This window comes from Gymnodraco acuticeps, unplaced genomic scaffold, assembly GCF_902827175.1.
Source record: "Gymnodraco acuticeps unplaced genomic scaffold, fGymAcu1.1, whole genome shotgun sequence".
Classification (NCBI taxonomy): domain Eukaryota; kingdom Metazoa; phylum Chordata; class Actinopteri; order Perciformes; family Bathydraconidae; genus Gymnodraco; species Gymnodraco acuticeps.
Genome location: NW_022992256.1, coordinates 15,001 through 31,426, shown reverse-complemented (window position 1 = coordinate 31,426; position 16,426 = coordinate 15,001). Strand labels below are relative to the sequence as shown.

Here is a 16,426-nt window from a genome sequence, read left to right as displayed (position 1 = left end):
GATTACCTAAAGCCAATTGAGTAGCACTTGAAATGTTTAGCTCTATGAAACCTGATGTACTTATATGATTCTGTTTTCTTCAAGGTTGTGTCTTCCTGGTCGAATGTACTTATTGTAAGTCGCTTTGGACAAAAGCGTCAGCTAAATGCAATGTAATGTAATGTAATGTAATGCAGTGTATTTATATATATATATATATAACAGTATATCTGTGTGTATAACAGGACCTGGTGACGGAGGTCCACATGCAGTGTATATATATATATATATATATATAACAGTATATCTGTGTGTATAACAGGACCTGGTGACGGAGGTCCACATGCAGTCCATCTTCACGGACGTGGGGAAGCTCAGTCTGCAGGACTCCTCTCACAGCGTGCAGATCCCTGGAGGCTCGGGGGGGGCAAGCTGCTCCACCTGCTGGATCAGTGACTCTGGAGAGGCTCACTATGCTCTGGCCTCACCTGCAGGGGGCATCATGGTGCTGACGCTGCCTCCTCACGACTCTCCAGGTACACCTGTCACACCTGTAGCACCTATTACACCTGTACCATCTGAAACACCTGTAGCACCTGTACCATCTGAAACACCTGTAGCACCTGAAACACCTGTAGCACCTGAAACATATGTAAAAGTACACATATACTGAGAGTACACATATACTGAGAGTACACATATACTGAGTACACATATATCTCATGTACTGAAAGTACACCCTCTCACCTGTCTCCCTCTCACTTGTCACACCTGTCTCCCTCTCACCCCTCTCACCTGTCTCCCTCTCACCCCTCTCACCTGTCACACCTGTCTGTCCCTCATCTCCCTCTCACCTGTCTGCCTCTCACCCCTCTCACCTGTCACACCTGTCTGTCTCTCACCTCCCTCTCACCTGTCTGCCTCTCAGGTGAGTTGTCAGTGGTGGAGCTGAAGAGGAGCTCCATGATGCAGCGCTTCTCTGATTGGATGCCGTCAGCCATGAGGGGGGATCAGGGCGGGGGGGGCGCCCTGAGCCTGGCCGCCAGAGAGGTCGAAGACAACTGTTTCCTGTTCGCTTTGAGTCAAGATCTGAGGCTGCGGCTGTGGAGCTTCAGGGTCAGAACTAAGTCTACGAACTAAGTCTAACTAAGTCTCAGAACTAAGACTAACTAAGTCTCAGAACTAAGACTAACTAAGTCTACGAACTAAGACTAACTAAGTCTAACTAAGTCTCAGAACTAAGTCTAACTAAGTCTCAGAACTAAGACTAACTAAGTCTCAGAACTAAGACTCAGTCTAACTAAGTCTCAGAACTAAGACTAACTAAGTCTCAGAACTAAGTCTCAGACTAACTAAGTCTACGAACTAAGACTCAGACTAAGACTAACTAAGTCTCAGAACTAAGTCTAACTAAGTCTCAGAACTAAGACTCAGTCTAACTAAGTCTCAGAACTAAGTCTCTGTCTAACTAAGTCTCAGTCAGTCTAAGTCTCTGTCTGACTAAGTCTCAGAACTAAGACTAACTAAGTCTCAGAACTAAGTCTAACTAAGTCTACGAACTAAGACTAACTAAGTCTCAGTCTGACTAAGTCTCAGTCTGACTAAGTCTCAGTCAAACTAAGTCTCAGTCTGACTAAGTCTCAGTCAAACTAACTCAGTCTGACTAACTCTCAGTCAAACTAAGTCTCAGTCTAACTCTCAGTCTGACTAAGTCTCAGTCTGACTAAGTCTCAGTCTGACTAAGTCTCAGTCAAACTAAGTCTCAGTCTGACTAAGTCTCAGTCAAACTAACTCAGTCTGACTAACTCTCAGTCAAACTAAGTCTCAGTCTAACTCTCAGTCTGACTAAGTCTCAGTCTGTCTAACTCTCAGTCTGACTAAGTCTCAGTCTGACTCTCAGTCTAACTCTCAGTCAGACTGAGACTTAGTCAGACTGAAACTTAGTCTGACTAAGTCTCAGTCTGACTAAGTCTCAGTCAAACTAAGTCTCAGTCAGACTAAGTCTCAGTCAGACTGAAACTTAGTCTGACTAAGTCTCAGTCTGACTAAGTCTCAGTCAGACTAAGTCTCAGTCTGACTAAGTCTCAGTCTAACTCTCAGTCTGACTAAGTCTCAGTCTAACTCTCAGTCAAACTAAGTCTCAGTCTGACTAAGTCTCAGTCAGACTAAGTCTCAGTCAAACTAAGTCTCAGTCTGACTAAGTCTCTAACTAAGTCTAAGTCTAACTAACCCTCTCCCCCCAGGACCAGGCGTGTGTTCTGGAGGCGGATCTGTTGGAGTACATGCCCTCCTGCAGGGGGGCAAGGTCTCTCCCTGGGCACGGCCACCGCCTCCGGCTGAGCCTCTGCTCCACAGGCCTCTGCCTCGGGGTTTACCTGGCCGTACCTGGCCGAGGACAGTTCACCGTGCTGCAGCTCGTCTCCACCGACAGCAACCGCTACAGCCTGGACCACGTGTCCTCGCTCTTCACCACACAGGTGCGCTCTGTCCCCCCCCCACACAGGTGCGCTCTGTCGTCCCCCCCACACAGGTGCGCTCTGTCCCCCCACCCACACAGGTGCGCTCTGACCCCCCCCACACAGGTGCGCTCTGTCCCCCCCCCCCCACACAGGTGAGCTCTGTCCCCCCCACACACAGGTGCGCTCTGTCCCCCCCCCACACACAGGTGCGCTCTGTCCCCCCCCCCCACACACAGGTGCACTCTGTCCCCCCCCCCCACACACAGGTGCGCTCTGTCCCCCCCCCACACAGGTGAGCTCTGTCCCCCCCCCCCCCCACACAGGTGCGCTCTGTCCCCCCCCCCACACAGGTGAGCTCTGTCCCCCCCCCCAGACTCTGTCCCCACTCAGGTGAGCTCTGTCCCCCAGACTCTGTCCCCACACAGGTGAGCTCTGTCCCCACACAGGTGCGCTCTGTCCCCCCCCCAGACTCTGTCCCCACACAGGTGAGCTCTGTCCCCCACACTCCCCCCCAGACTCTGTCCCCACACAGGTGAGCTCTGTCCCCCACACTCCCCCCCAGACTCTGTCCCACACAGGTGAGCTCTGTCCCCTTCACAGGAGACACATGAGGTAAAATGTGATTTGTTTCCGTAGGAGACGCTGGTGGACTTTACTCTGACCCCCACAGACATCTGGGCTGTGTGGGTGGATGAATCAAATGCCACCGTGGTCAAATACATCAACTTTGAGCAGTGAGTTGTAATCCAACAATCAGGTACATGACCTGTGAACAGTAGATAAATGTGTGTGTGTGTGTGTGTGTGTGTGTGTGTGTGTGTGTGTGTGTGTGTGTGTGTGTGTGTGTGTGTGTGTGTGTGTGTGTGTGTGTGTGTGTGTGTGTGTGTGTGTGTGTGTGTGTGTTGTGTGTGTGTGTGTGTGTGTGTGTTGTGTGTGTGTGTGTGTGTGTGTGTGTGTGTGTGTGTGTGTGTGTGTGTGGGTGGCAGCAACTCGGCAGGTCAGTGGAACCAGGTGTTTGTTCAGCCTGCACCTGAAGACGAGGTCCACATCGGAGTGGACCAGGACCCCAGAGTAAGACCTGTTTAAGTCTTCCACTTTGTTGGTGTTATAAAATAAAACCAATATAAGAGTTATCATTTATGAAACAAATATCATGTTGATTATCCATTCTCTGTGTTCACAGGAGACGTACCTGGAGGTCCTCTTCTCCCCTCTACGCTTCACAGCTTCAGCCATCCTTAAAGCTCTACAGGTGAGAAGCACCTGCTGCGTGCACAGGTGAGAAGCACCTGGTGCGTGCACAGGTGAGAAGCACCTGGTGTGTGCACAGGTGAGAAGCACCTGGTGTGTGCACAGGTGAGAAGCACCTGGTGTGTGTGTGTGTACCTATATTGACTAGTTGTTACGTTGTAATAAAGACACACACAGAGAGGTGTATGCATCAGTGACGGTACACACAGCAGCATTGTAATGTGTGTTACCTGGCTGATTATTAAACATGAACTGGACTCACTGCTCTGCTGCAGACACTCTGAGAGCATCGTGAATCCAGTGCGCAACATTTTACTCACTGTCCTCCTCGATAGACCAAAGCATCGACATGTGAGGGACGGAGGCTTGACCGCGGTCGGGTGTTCAAAGGGGGGGGGGTGCTAGGGGCGCATAAGATGAGGACCCCTGAATGTCAGACGTGTTTTGCTGGAGCGTTTTGCAGCACCTCAGCGCCAAGGTCGGCATCCTCATCTCCCACGTTTGCCTCCATTTTGTTCACGACTAGTCGACTAGGGCCTACAGCGCCAACTAGTGGTAGAGGTAGTCGACTAGTTGACTAGGGCCTACAGCGCCAACTAGTGGTAGAGGTAGTTGACTAGGGCCTACAGCGCCAACTAGTGGTAGAGGTAGTTGACTAGGGCCTACAGCGCCAACTAGTGGTAGAGGTAGTTGACTAGGGCCTACAGCGCCAACTAGTGGTAGAGGTAGTTGACTAGGGCCTACAGCGCCAACTAGTGGTAGAGGTAGTTGACTAGGGCCTACAGCGCCAACTAGTGGTAGAGGTAGTTGACTAGGGCCTACAGCGCCAACTAGTGGTAGAGGTAGTTGACTAGGGCCTACAGCGCCAACTAGTGGTAGAGGTAATTGACTAGGGCCTACAGCGCCAACTAGTGGTAGAGGTAGTCGACTAGGGCCTACAGCGCCAACTAGTGGTAGAGGTAGTCGACTAGGGCCTACAGCGCCAACTAGTGGTAGAGGTAGTTGACTAGTTGGTGAAACCCCTAGTGTGTGTGTACAGCTCTACAGGTGTGTGTTGCTCTTCAGGCATGTACAGCTCTACAGGTGTGTGTAGCTCTTCAGGCATGTACAGCTCTTCAGGTGTGTGTGTGTGTGTGTGTGTGTGTGTGTGTGTGTGTGTGTGTGTGTGTGTGTGTGTGTGTGTGTGTGTGTGTGTGTGTGTGTGTGTGTGTGTGTGTGTGTACAGCTCTACAGGTGTGTGTGTGTGTACAGCTCTACAGGTGTGTGTGTGTGTGTGTGTACAGCTCTACAGGTGTGTGTGTGTGTACAGCTCTACAGGTGTGTGTGTGTACAGCTCTACAGGTGTGTGTGTGTACAGGCGTATGTGTGTACAGCTCTACAGGTGTGTGTGTGTACAGGCGTATGTGTGTACAGCTCTACAGGTGTGTGTGTGTGTGTGTGTGTGTGTGTGTGTGTGTGTACAGCTCTTCAGGCGTATGTGTATGTGTGTACAGCTCTACAGGTGTGTGTGTACAGCTCTTCAGGTGTGTGTGTGTGTGTGTGTGTGTGTGTGTGTGTGTGTGTGTGTGTGTGTGTGTGTGTGTGTTGTGTGTGTGTGTGTGTGTGTTGTGTGTGTGTGTGTGTGTGTGTGTGTGTGTGTGTGTGTGTGTGTGTGTGTGTGTGTGTGTGTGTGTGTGTGTGTGTTGTGTGTGTGGTGTGGTGTGTGTGTGGTGTGTGTGTGTGTGTGTGTGTGTGTGTGTGTGTTACAGCTCTACAGGTGTGTGTGTGTGTACAGCTCTACAGGTGTGTGTGTGTGTGTGTACAGCTCTACAGGTGTGTGTGTGTGTGTGTGTACAGCTCTACAGGCGTGTGTGTGTACAGGCGTATGTGTGTACAGCTCTACAGGTGTGTGTGTGTACAGCTCTTCAGGCGTGTGTGTGTGTGTATGTGTGTACAGCTCTACAGGTGTGTGTGTACAGCTCTTCAGGCGTGTGTGTGTGTGTATGTGTGTACAGCTCTACAGGTGTGTGTGTACAGCTCTTCAGGCGTGTGTATGTGTGTACAGCTCTACAGGTGATACTTTGTGTCTTCAGATCTTCCGCAGAGGCTCGGACAGAGACCGTACCTCGGACGTGTCCTGGGAGAGTCTGAAGAAGGAAGTGACGGTGGCTGTGGAGAGTGAGGTGGGTCATCACAGTAACAAACAGCTGGTCCTGACTCTGGTCCTGACTCCTCTTCTCCTTGTACACAAACTCGCTCGGATCAGTCATTAGCCCGCATGGTTTTTCTTACCACTGCTACGCTGATGACACCCAATTAATTCTGTCCTTTCCCCGCTCAGAGACCCAGGTCGTTGCACGCATCTCTGCTTGTCTAGCTGACCTCTCTCAGTGGATGTCTGCTCATCACCTCAAGCTCAACCATGACAAGACTGAGCTGCTCTTCCTCCCGGGAAAAGATTGTCCCACTCTTGACCTAACAATCAACATCGGCACCTCAGTTGTTTCCCCGACTCAGACTGCAAGGAATCTGGGTGTGACCCTAGATAACAACCTGTCCTTCACTGCAAACATCGCTGCTACAACCCGTTGCTGCAGATACACGCTTTACAACATCAGGAAGATAAGTCCCCAGCTGACCCAGAAAGCCACGCAGGTTCTGGTCCAGGCTCTCGTCATCTCACGCCTAGACTACTGCAACTCCCTCCTGGCTGGTCTACCTGCATGTGCCATCCGACCTCTGCAGCTCATCCAGAATGCAGCGGCTCGTCTGGTCTTCAACCTTCCTAAATGTTCCCACACCACTCCGCTCCTCCGCTCCCTTCACTGGCTTCCAGTAACTGCTAGAATCCACTTCAAGACACTGGTACTTGCTTACCGTGCTGCGAATGGATCTGGCCCTTCCTACATCCAGGACATGGTTAAACCGTACACCCCAGCGCGTGCACTACGCTCTGCATCAGCCAAACGACTCGCTGCACCCTCGCTGCGAGGGGGACCCAAGTTCCCATCAGCAAAAACACGTGGGTTTGCTATCCTGGCTCCAAGATGGTGGAATGAGCTCCCCATTGACATCAGGACAGCAGATAGCTTACACACCTTCCGGACTGAAAACTCATCTCTTTCGACTCCACTTCGAGCGATAGAACTATTAACAAAGCACTTTTATACTAATAAAGGACTGGCTTACCTAAAGCCAGTTGAGTAGCACTTGAAATGTTTGGCTCTATGAAACCTGATGTACTTATATGATTCTGTTTTCTTCAAGGTTGTGTCTTCCTGGTCGAATGTACTTATTGTAAGTCGCTTTGGATAAAAGCGTCAGCTAAATGCAATGTAATGTAATGGTCCTGGTCTTTAACCCTTCTGTTCCCTCTCACAGCTCCAGAGCAGTGTGACGGAGTTTGAGTTCTCTCAGGAGGAGTACCGGCAGCTGCAGGTGGAGTTCTGGTCCAAGTTCTACGCCTGCTGTCTTCAGTACCAGGAGGCTCTGTCCCTGCCTCTGGGCCTCAGCGTCAGCCCCGGCACCGGCATGGCCCTGCTGCTAAAGAAGGTCTCACTATACCCTCTATACATCCCACTGTACCCTATGTACCCTCTATACATCCCACTGTACCCTCTATACATCCCACTGTACCCTCTATACAACCCACTGTACCCTCTATACATCCCACTGTACCCACTATACATCCCACTGTACCCTCTATACATCCCACTGTACCCTCTATACATCCCACTGTACCCTCTATACATCCCACTGAGAACGAGAGTCCTTAAAAAGGTCTTAATTATGACCACAAAAAAATAAGAAAGGTCTTAAATATGATTTAGAAGGTCTTAAATATGATGGGATTTGAAAGGTGCTTCTGTGTTGCCTACTGCTCACTTACAAAGCCCTACATAACCTGCCCCCCCCCCTATCTGGCTGACCTTCTTCAGGAGTACACCCCCTATCGCTCCCTCCGCTCCTCCTCTGCTGGTCTGCTGACCGTCCCCACCCCACGCCTCGTCACCATGGGTGCTCAGGCTTTTAGCTGCACCGCTCCCAGATTTGTTTAGCAAATTGTACGGTGTCCTTGGGTGTCATGAAAGGCGCCTAAAAATAAAATGTATTATTATTATTAACATACATGAATACATTTACTTTGTAAGTAATTATGGGACGTATTTCTTCTTTCATAGCAATTTTCCTTCATACTTTCTTGCCGTGAAATAGGTCTTAAATTATATTCAAAGTGGTCTTAAATAGTCTTACATTTGAGTTGGCGAAACCTGCAGGAACCCTGGTTTCAGGTTTAAACTTTAGTCTGTGTTTCAGGTTTAAACTACAGTCTGTGTTTCAGGTTTAAACTACAGTCTGTGTTTCAGGTTTAAACTACAGTCTGTGTTTCAGGTTTAAACTACAGTCTGTGTTTCAGGTTTAAACTACAGTCTGTGTTTCAGGTTTAAACTTGAGTCTGTTTCAGGTTTAAACTACAGTCTCTGTTTCAGGTTTAAACTACAGTCTGTGTTTCAGGTTTAAACTTTAGTCTGTGTTTCAGGTTTTAACTACAGTCTGTGTTTCAGGTTTAAACTACAGTCTGTGTTTCAGGTTTAAACTACAGTCTGTGTTTCAGGTTTAAACTACAGTCTGTGTTTCAGGTTTAAACTACAGTCTGTGTTTCAGGTTTAAACTACAGTCTGTGTTTCAGATTTAAACTACAGTCTGTGTTTCAGGTTTAAACTTTAGTCTGTTTCAGGTTTAAACTACAGTCTCTGTTTCAGGTTTAAACTACAGTCTGTGTTTCAGGTTTAAACTTTAGTCTGTGTTTCAGGTTTTAACTACAGTCTGTGTTTCAGGTTTAAACTACAGTCTGTGTTTCAGGTTTAAACTACAGTCTGTGTTTCAGGTTTAAACTACAGTCTGTGTTTCAGGTTTAAACTACAGTCTGTGTTTCAGGTTTAAACTACAGTCTGTGTTTCAGGTTTAAACTTTAGTCTGTTTCAGGTTTAAACTACAGTCTGTGTTTCAGGTTTAAACTACAGTCTGTTTCAGGTTTAAACTACAGTCTGTGTTTCAGGTTTAAACTACAGTCTGTGTTTCAGATTTAAACTACAGTCTGTGTTTCAGGTTTAAACTACAGTCTGTGTTTCAGGTTTAAACTACAGTCTGTGTTTCAGATTTAAACTACAGTCTGTGTTTCAGGTTTAAACTACAGTCTGTGTTTCAGATTTAAACTACAGTCTGTGTTTCAGGTTTAAACTACAGTCTGTGTTTCAGATTTAAACTACAGTCTGTGTTTCAGGTTTAAACTACAGTCTGTGTTTCAGGTTTAAACTACAGTCTGTGTTTCAGGTTTAAACTTTAGTCTGTTTCAGGTTTAAACTACAGTCTGTGTTTCAGGTTTAAACTTTAGTCTGTTTCAGGTTTAAACTACAGTCTGTGTTTCAGGTTTAAACTTTAGTCTGTTTCAGGTTTAAACTACAGTCTGTGTTTCAGGTTCAAACTACAGTCTGTGTTTCAGGTTTAAACTACAGTCTGTGTTTCAGGTTTAAACTTTAGTCTGTGTTTCAGGTTTAAACTTTAGTCTGTTTCAGGTTTAAACTTTAGTCTGTGTTTTAGGTTTAAACTACAGTCTGTGTTTCAGGTTCAAACTACAGTCTGTGTTTCAGGTTTAAACTACAGTCTGTGTTTCAGGTTTAAACTACTGTCTGTGTTTCAGGTTTAAACTACAGTCTGTGTTTCAGGTTTAAACTTTAGTCTGTTTCAGGTTTAAACTTTAGTCTGTGTTTTAGGTTTAAACTACAGTCTGTGTTTCAGGTTCAAACTACATTATGTGTTTCAGGTTTAAACTACAGTCTGTGTTTCAGGTTTAAACTACTGTCTGTGTTTCAGGTTTAAACTACAGTCTGTGTTTCAGGTTTAAACTACAGTCTGTGTTTCAGGTTTAAACTACAGTCTGTGTTTCAGGTTTAAACTACAGTCTGTGTTTCAGGTTTAAACTACAGTCTGTTTCAGGTTTAAACTTGAGTCTGTTTCAGGTTTAAACTACAGTCTCTGTTTCAGGTTTAAACTACAGTCTGTGTTTCAGGTTTAAACTACAGTCTCTGTTTCAGGTTTAAACTACAGTCTGTGTTTCAGGTTTAAACTTTAGTCTGTGTTTCAGGTTTTAACTACAGTCTGTGTTTCAGGTTTAAACCACAGTCTGTGTTTCAGGTTTAAACTACAGTCTGTGTTTCAGGTTTAAACTACAGTCTGTGTTTCAGGTTAAACTACAGTCTGTGTTTCAGGTTTAAACTACAGTCTGTGTTTCAGGTTTAAACTACAGTCTGTGTTTCAGGTTTAAACTTTAGTCTGTTTCAGGTTTAAACTACAGTCTGTGTTTCAGGTTTAAACTACAGTCTGTGTTTCAGGTTTAAACTACAGTCTGTGTTTCAGGTTTAAACTTTAGTCTGTTTCAGGTTTAAACTACAGTCTGTGTTTCAGGTTTAAACTACAGTCTATGTTTCAGATTTAAACTACAGTCTGTTTCAGGTTTAAACTTTAGTCTGTTTCAGGTTTAAACTACAGTCTGTGTTTCAGGTTTAAACTACAGTCTGTGTTTCAGGTTTAAACTTTAGTCTGTTTCAGGTTTAAACTACAGTCTGTGTTTCAGGTTTAAACTACAGTCTGTGTTTCAGATTTAAACTACAGTCTGTGTTTCAGATTTAAACTACAGTCTGTTTCAGGTTTAAACTTTAGTCTGTTTCAGGTTTAAACTACAGTCTGTGTTTCAGGTTTAAACTACAGTCTGTGTTTCAAGTTTAAACTACAGTCTGTGTTTCAGGTTTAAACTACAGTCTGTCTTTCAGGGCTTCGTGTCGTTCCTCCTGCCATGTTTTGCTGTGGATCACCTGTACCTGTCCTACGATGAGTACCTGTCCTCAGAGGAGGAGACGCCCATCGCTGAAGGTGAGTCCCCCTCCACTCGGTGGTCACATCACTGAACTTTACCACGCTAAGCTAAAGGCGGCTAATGTTCACAAAATAACTATATATTAATATTAGGGCTGTCAAGTTAACGCGTTTACGCAAAAAGAAAATAACGCCACTAATTATTTTAACGCGATTAACGCATGTGTACGCATTTGTCCTCGGCCGCCCCGTAGTTTCAGAGCGCATCGAGTTTAAAATACCGTCTACAAGCTGATGCTGACAGCCCCGCTCCTGCCGCCCGCTTGCAGCAGACCACACTTCCACGCTCACCGGCAGGCACCGGGAGGGTGTGTATGTGTGGCCCGAGCGAGAGAGAGACCTTACGTGTATTGTTGTTGTTAGCATCTGGTGCTAGCTAGCTGCGCTAACGGATATAAGGAGCTGTTTAAATGAAAACAGAGGGGCGACATTTCGCCGACAACTGCGCCGAGCACTTGACTTTATGCAGGAAGCCAGACAGTGGGACATTGTATGAACAGTCAGCACACTCAACACGGGTAGTGCAACATGATCGCAGCGTCCAGGCAGCTCCCGTTCGAGCATATGCCTTGAGCTGCACATAGCTCCAACGATCCATCACACACACACGCACACTTTGTATTGTATTATTGTATGAGAGAGGTTCCAGGTTGTTGTGTTTAATATTCATGAGAATATTTGTCATTGTTCAAATGATAATAAACATTTGCATAAAGCATATTCTTTATATGTATATAGATCCAGAGCTGGGGAAGGACGTGCTGCAGCTGGTTCAGTGTCTGCGCCTCATCAGCGATGCAGTTTCTGTAGAGATGGCCTATGAGATGGAGAAAGCTCTGGAACACCTTCAGTCACCGGAGAGGGCAGCAGACCTGGTGCTGGAGAGCCTGCTGTCCAACGACAGGTACTCATTTAACCTGTTCAGCCCGAGAGCCCCCGGTCGAGGGGGCTGCGGTTTCTTTTCACGACACTGTGTCTCAGGGCTTCTTAATACTTAAAAACCTATTAATGTGTCATACCAGATTAACGGGAAGAATCTCAACTAACTGACGATACAAACCATGTTTACCAAAACAAAACACAAGTCTCATAAGAAGCATCGAAATGACCCCTGAGCGAAAAAATGCTGACGCACTTGGCACAGAACTCAAGATAAAGATACCCTTATTACTTATCGTAACTGCACAAACTTAATATTAGCTGCTAATGGTAGCCACCATTCGCAGCTTCCGGTTTTGGCTACGAGTCACTCTCACTCCTTATTTAGTAACGTGTGTGTGTGTGGAACCTCCCCTCGATTCCATTGGCTCTGACGGTTAGAAAGAGATGTCAATCATCCAAATCGACCGAGGGGTTCCAGAGATAGGTCAAATCCACCCAAAAGACCCCAGAAGTGTTTTTTTTGCTAAACCTCTCTAAAAAGGTCAAAGGTCACTTGTTTTGCATCGATCTTGATACAGGGTACTTCTTATATGTTGTACTTTGGATTCCTAAAGCTTTTAGTCTACCATCCCATCATCCAGGGGTGGTTTTCACTATAAGTCATTTTTTTTGGGGCGGACACTATAATAAAAAATGTTGCTATGTTCAATCTGAATTGACTTTAAAATAAAAACATATATTTATTCTGACTTTATATATATATAAAAAAAAATCCCAAAAATTATAGTGTCCGTCCAAAAAAAAATTACTAAACATTACATTAAACCCTAAGTTATAAAGTTATGAATTTAACCCTTAATACAGTTACACCTACTCAATAAAGCTCTTAGTATTCTACAAATGTTTAAATCAAAGTTAACCCTAGCAGTCAGTTAGTTCAGTTTTAAGGTTTCAGTCAAATGACTTGTCCCAAGTTTCTGCCTGACAGATACTGTAGCGGTTTTGAGATTTAAAATCACAATTCCAGTCAGATCAACTACAGAGCATTGATACAGAGTACACACACTGAAACAGAGAAGTCTAAAGACACAGTGTTACTCACACAATTCTAGAAGTCTCCAGTTGTTATCCTGTCAAAATGGAGTTGCACATTGGCAGGTCAGTGATTAAATACAGTTTCTGGGGAGGATGTGGCCGCAGATCAGAGCTGATGGGCCTCAATCGAGACTGGCTCCCTCCTGAGTATAACAGGAGTATATTAGGGGTGCAACAACTAATCGACTTAATCGATTAAAATCGATTACCAAATTAGTTGGCAACTAATTCAGTCGTCGATTCGTTGGTGACGTCATCACATGTGTTCTACACCCCGTTAAACTCCAACGTTATCGCTCTTTTTTATCGATACAGGAGACATTTAAAACATGTCATATGTATTATTGCTACATAAACATTATATCGCAGTCTTAGTGTCGCCAACTCCGTTTCTAATATGCAATATGAATACAAAATGCGTCTATAATGTATTTTCGATCTTCCCAATTCAGACGAGAGATCTCTCCCCCGCCTGCTTGCGAGGGGGCGGGGCAGTTTACACACACGCAGCTGCTACATGCAGCAACACACACACACACGGAGGAGATGGCGGAGAGAACGCGCTCCGAAGTGTGGTTAAACTTTAGCCGTCTCGATGTGGACAATGCTCGTTACCAAAAGTGCAATAAGAGATTATCATGTAAGGGTAACGTTTCCACGTCAGGTGTTATGTATGCTAGCAGCAACACACAGAGTTAACTCAGTTATAAAAACATAGGTTAATGATTAGAGGTAACAGAGTTATTTATTTTGTTAAAGTTTCAGCCATTCTGTTCACAGTTCTGTCATCACATTATTTAATATGATTTGTTAAAACATTGTTGTTTCTTTTGATGTGAAATATTATGCATTTAATTAAAAATAAAAAGCAATGTTAGTTTTGTTCACAATTTGTTTAGTTAGTTTACCTTATTTCTTGTCAAAAGAACCGTTAATAGCCTACTATCGTTAAAAGGACCGGATCGATATAAGTAGTAGTACAGTTAAAACTTTAACGATCCGATTAATCGATTAATCGTTTCATTAATCGATTATCAAATTAGTCGTTTGTTGCAGCCCTAGAGTATATACATACTGCTGTTATAATACTCAGGCTGTCCAACGTTTATTGTAAATAAAGCATGATTAAAGTGTTTATTGTGCAGTGAAAACGTGATGGAGGACATCCAGAACAAACTGCAGGACGTCAGGAACCCTGCGGCGGCCATGACGGTTCTTCTGAGGGAGCTGGATCTGGAGACGGACTCTGAGAGCCTGATCTCTGTCTCTCAGGATACACAAGGTGAGGGTTTGTTGCCCTGCTCTGTGCCTTGCAGGTTCTGAAAGTGTGTTTGTTGCCCTGCTCTGTGCCTTGCAGGTTCTGAATGTGTGTTTGATGCCCTGCTCTGTGCCTTGCAGGTTCTGAAAGTGTTTGATGCCCTGCTCTGTGCCTTGCAGGTTCTGAATGTGTGTTTGATGCCCTGCTCTGTGCCTTGCAGGTTCTGAAAGTGTGTTTGTTACCCTGCTCTGTGCCTTGCAGGTTCTGAAAGTGTGTTTGATGCCCTGCTCTGTGCCTTGCAGGTTCTGAATGTGTGTTTGTCGCCCTGCTCTGTGCCTTGCAGGTTCTGAAAGTGTGTTTGATGCCCTGCTCTGTGCCTTGCAGGTTCTGAAAGTGTGTTTGTTGCCCTGCTCTGTGCCTTGCAGGTTCTGAAAGTGTGTTTGTTGCCCTGCTCTGTGCTTTGCAGGTTCTGAATGTGTGTTTGTTGCCCTGCTCTATGCCTTGCAGGTTCTGAAAGTGTGTTTGATGCCCTGCTCTGTGCCTTGCAGGTTCTGAAAGTGTGTTTGATGCCCTGCTCTGTGCCTTGCAGGTTCTGAAAGTGTGTTTGATGCCCTGCTCTGTGCCTTGCAGGTTCTGAAAGTGTGTTTGATGCCCTGCTCTGTGCCTTGCAGGTTCTGAAAGTGTGTTTGTTGCCCTGCTATGGAGCTATTTCAGGGTCATAAGTTTTGATCATTCAAAAAACGTTTGAAAGTTCAAGTTTTTATCCTGAACTTTGAAAAATTCTATGATGTATTCAAACCAAAAATAAGTATTTGAAATCCTTTTTCAGGTTGAATATTATTTTGATTCAGTTCAGCAATTTCTTTGAATAAAATATTTATTTTCATATTTCACTTTTATACATATTTTGATATTTGAATCCTTATTTTTTTCAGTTGCAGATTTTAAGTTTTCAGATTAAAAACAATTATTTTTTCAGTTTCAAATCTTGTTTTTTCAGATTTCAAGGTTCAAGGTTCTTAATTGTCAAACTAACATAGCTACAGAGTAAATATCTCGTTGAAAATCTTAGGTCACAGGCTTCTCCAACAATGCAACACAATAATACAGATAAGCAGACGATATTAAAACAATATTAAAGTATAGTATGTTAAAAGTAATACAAAAAAGAAAAATAGTTTTTTAAAAAGTGAGAGAAAAAAAGTGGAATAGTGCAATACAAGTCTATATACAAGTTATTGGAATGATATATTAGATAATAATTACTAAGTAGCAGATGAATGTTATGAAATAGTTTCAGCAGTTCAGTTGTTTAACAGTCTTCTGGCCTGTGGGATGAAGCTGTCTCTGAATCTGGTGGTTTTAGCTGCGGTACCGCCTGCCAGACGGCACCGCCTGCCAGACGGCACCGCCTGCCAGACGGCAGCAGACAGAAGAGTTTGTGGCTGGGGTGATGGGGGTCTTTGATAATCCTGAGGGATTTCTTCCTGAGCCGCTGGGAGTAAAGGTCCTCCATGGATGGCAGCTCCGTCCTGGTGTTTTTTCTCTGCAGTTTTCACCACCCTCTGTAAAGCCTTACGATTGAGGGCGGTGCAGCTGCCGTACCAGGCCGTGATGCAGCCAGTCAGGATCCTCTCTATGGTGCACCTGTAGAAGGTCAGGATGCTCTCTATGGAGCACCTGTAGAAGGTCAGGATCCTCTCTATGGAGCACCTGCAGAAGGTCAGGATCCTCTCTATGGAGCACCTGCAGAAGGTCAGGTCCTCAGTGATGAGTCCATGTCAGTTCCTCAGTGATGAGTCCACGTCAGGTCCTCAGTGATGAGTCCATGTCAGGTCCTCAGTGATGAGTCCACGTCAGGTCCTCAGTGATGAGTCCACGTCAGGTCCTCAGTGAAGAGTCCACGTCAGGTCCTCAGTGATGAGTCCACGTCAGGTCCTCAGTGAAGAGTCCACGTCAGGTCCTCAGTGATGAGTCCACGTCAGGTCCTCAGCGATGAGTCCACGTCAGGTCCTCAGCGATGAGTCCACGTCAGGTCCTCAGCGATGAGTCCACGTCAGGTCCTCAGCGATGAGTCCACGTCAGGTCCTCAGCGATGAGTCCACGTCAGGTCCTCAGTGATGTGGACACAGAGGAACCTGAAGCTGCTGACTCTCTCCACTGTAGTCCCATTGATGGTGATGGGGGCGTGGCCCTCTCTCTGCTGCTTCCTGTAATCCACAATCAGCTCCTTGGTTTTGCTGACGTTGGGGTGGAGGTTGTTATCCTGGCACCAAGATGTCAGGTTTTCGACCTCCTCTCTGTACGCCGTCGCCGTCTGTGATCTGGCCGATGACGGTCCTGTCGTCAGCAAACTTCACGATGGTGTTGGAATTTCACATTCTAGCAGAGTTTATTGCTCTTATACCTTGATTGTTGCCAACTATGATGCTCAACAGCTCACTTAACGGAACTTTGACGCTGGTATCAGTTTTGTTTCCCACCAATCACGGGAGTATTGTGTATAGAAAGTATTGGGTTATATTTCTTGCGCTACCTAACATCCATGAAGGCAACATGACAGAGGGAGGCCTGTCACTCAGGATGCCAA

General features: G+C 45.5%; 1 protein-coding gene across 1 annotated transcript in view; it reads left to right on the top strand.

The window, feature by feature from the left end:
* Positions 1–301: 301 nt before the first annotated feature.
* Positions 302–16,426, top strand: part of nup160 (nucleoporin 160) — a gene marked incomplete at both ends in the record, with an annotated part of 24,911 nt that continues 8,786 nt past the window's right edge. Inside the window, 11 exon segments of the mRNA XM_034206896.1 lie at positions 302–515; positions 908–1,095; positions 2,223–2,456; positions 3,075–3,172; positions 3,425–3,509; positions 3,622–3,690; positions 5,762–5,851; positions 7,050–7,220; positions 10,499–10,598; positions 11,340–11,505; positions 13,724–13,860. Coding sequence (XP_034062787.1) covers positions 302–515; positions 908–1,095; positions 2,223–2,456; positions 3,075–3,172; positions 3,425–3,509; positions 3,622–3,690; positions 5,762–5,851; positions 7,050–7,220; positions 10,499–10,598; positions 11,340–11,505; positions 13,724–13,860 — 1,552 coding nt within the window.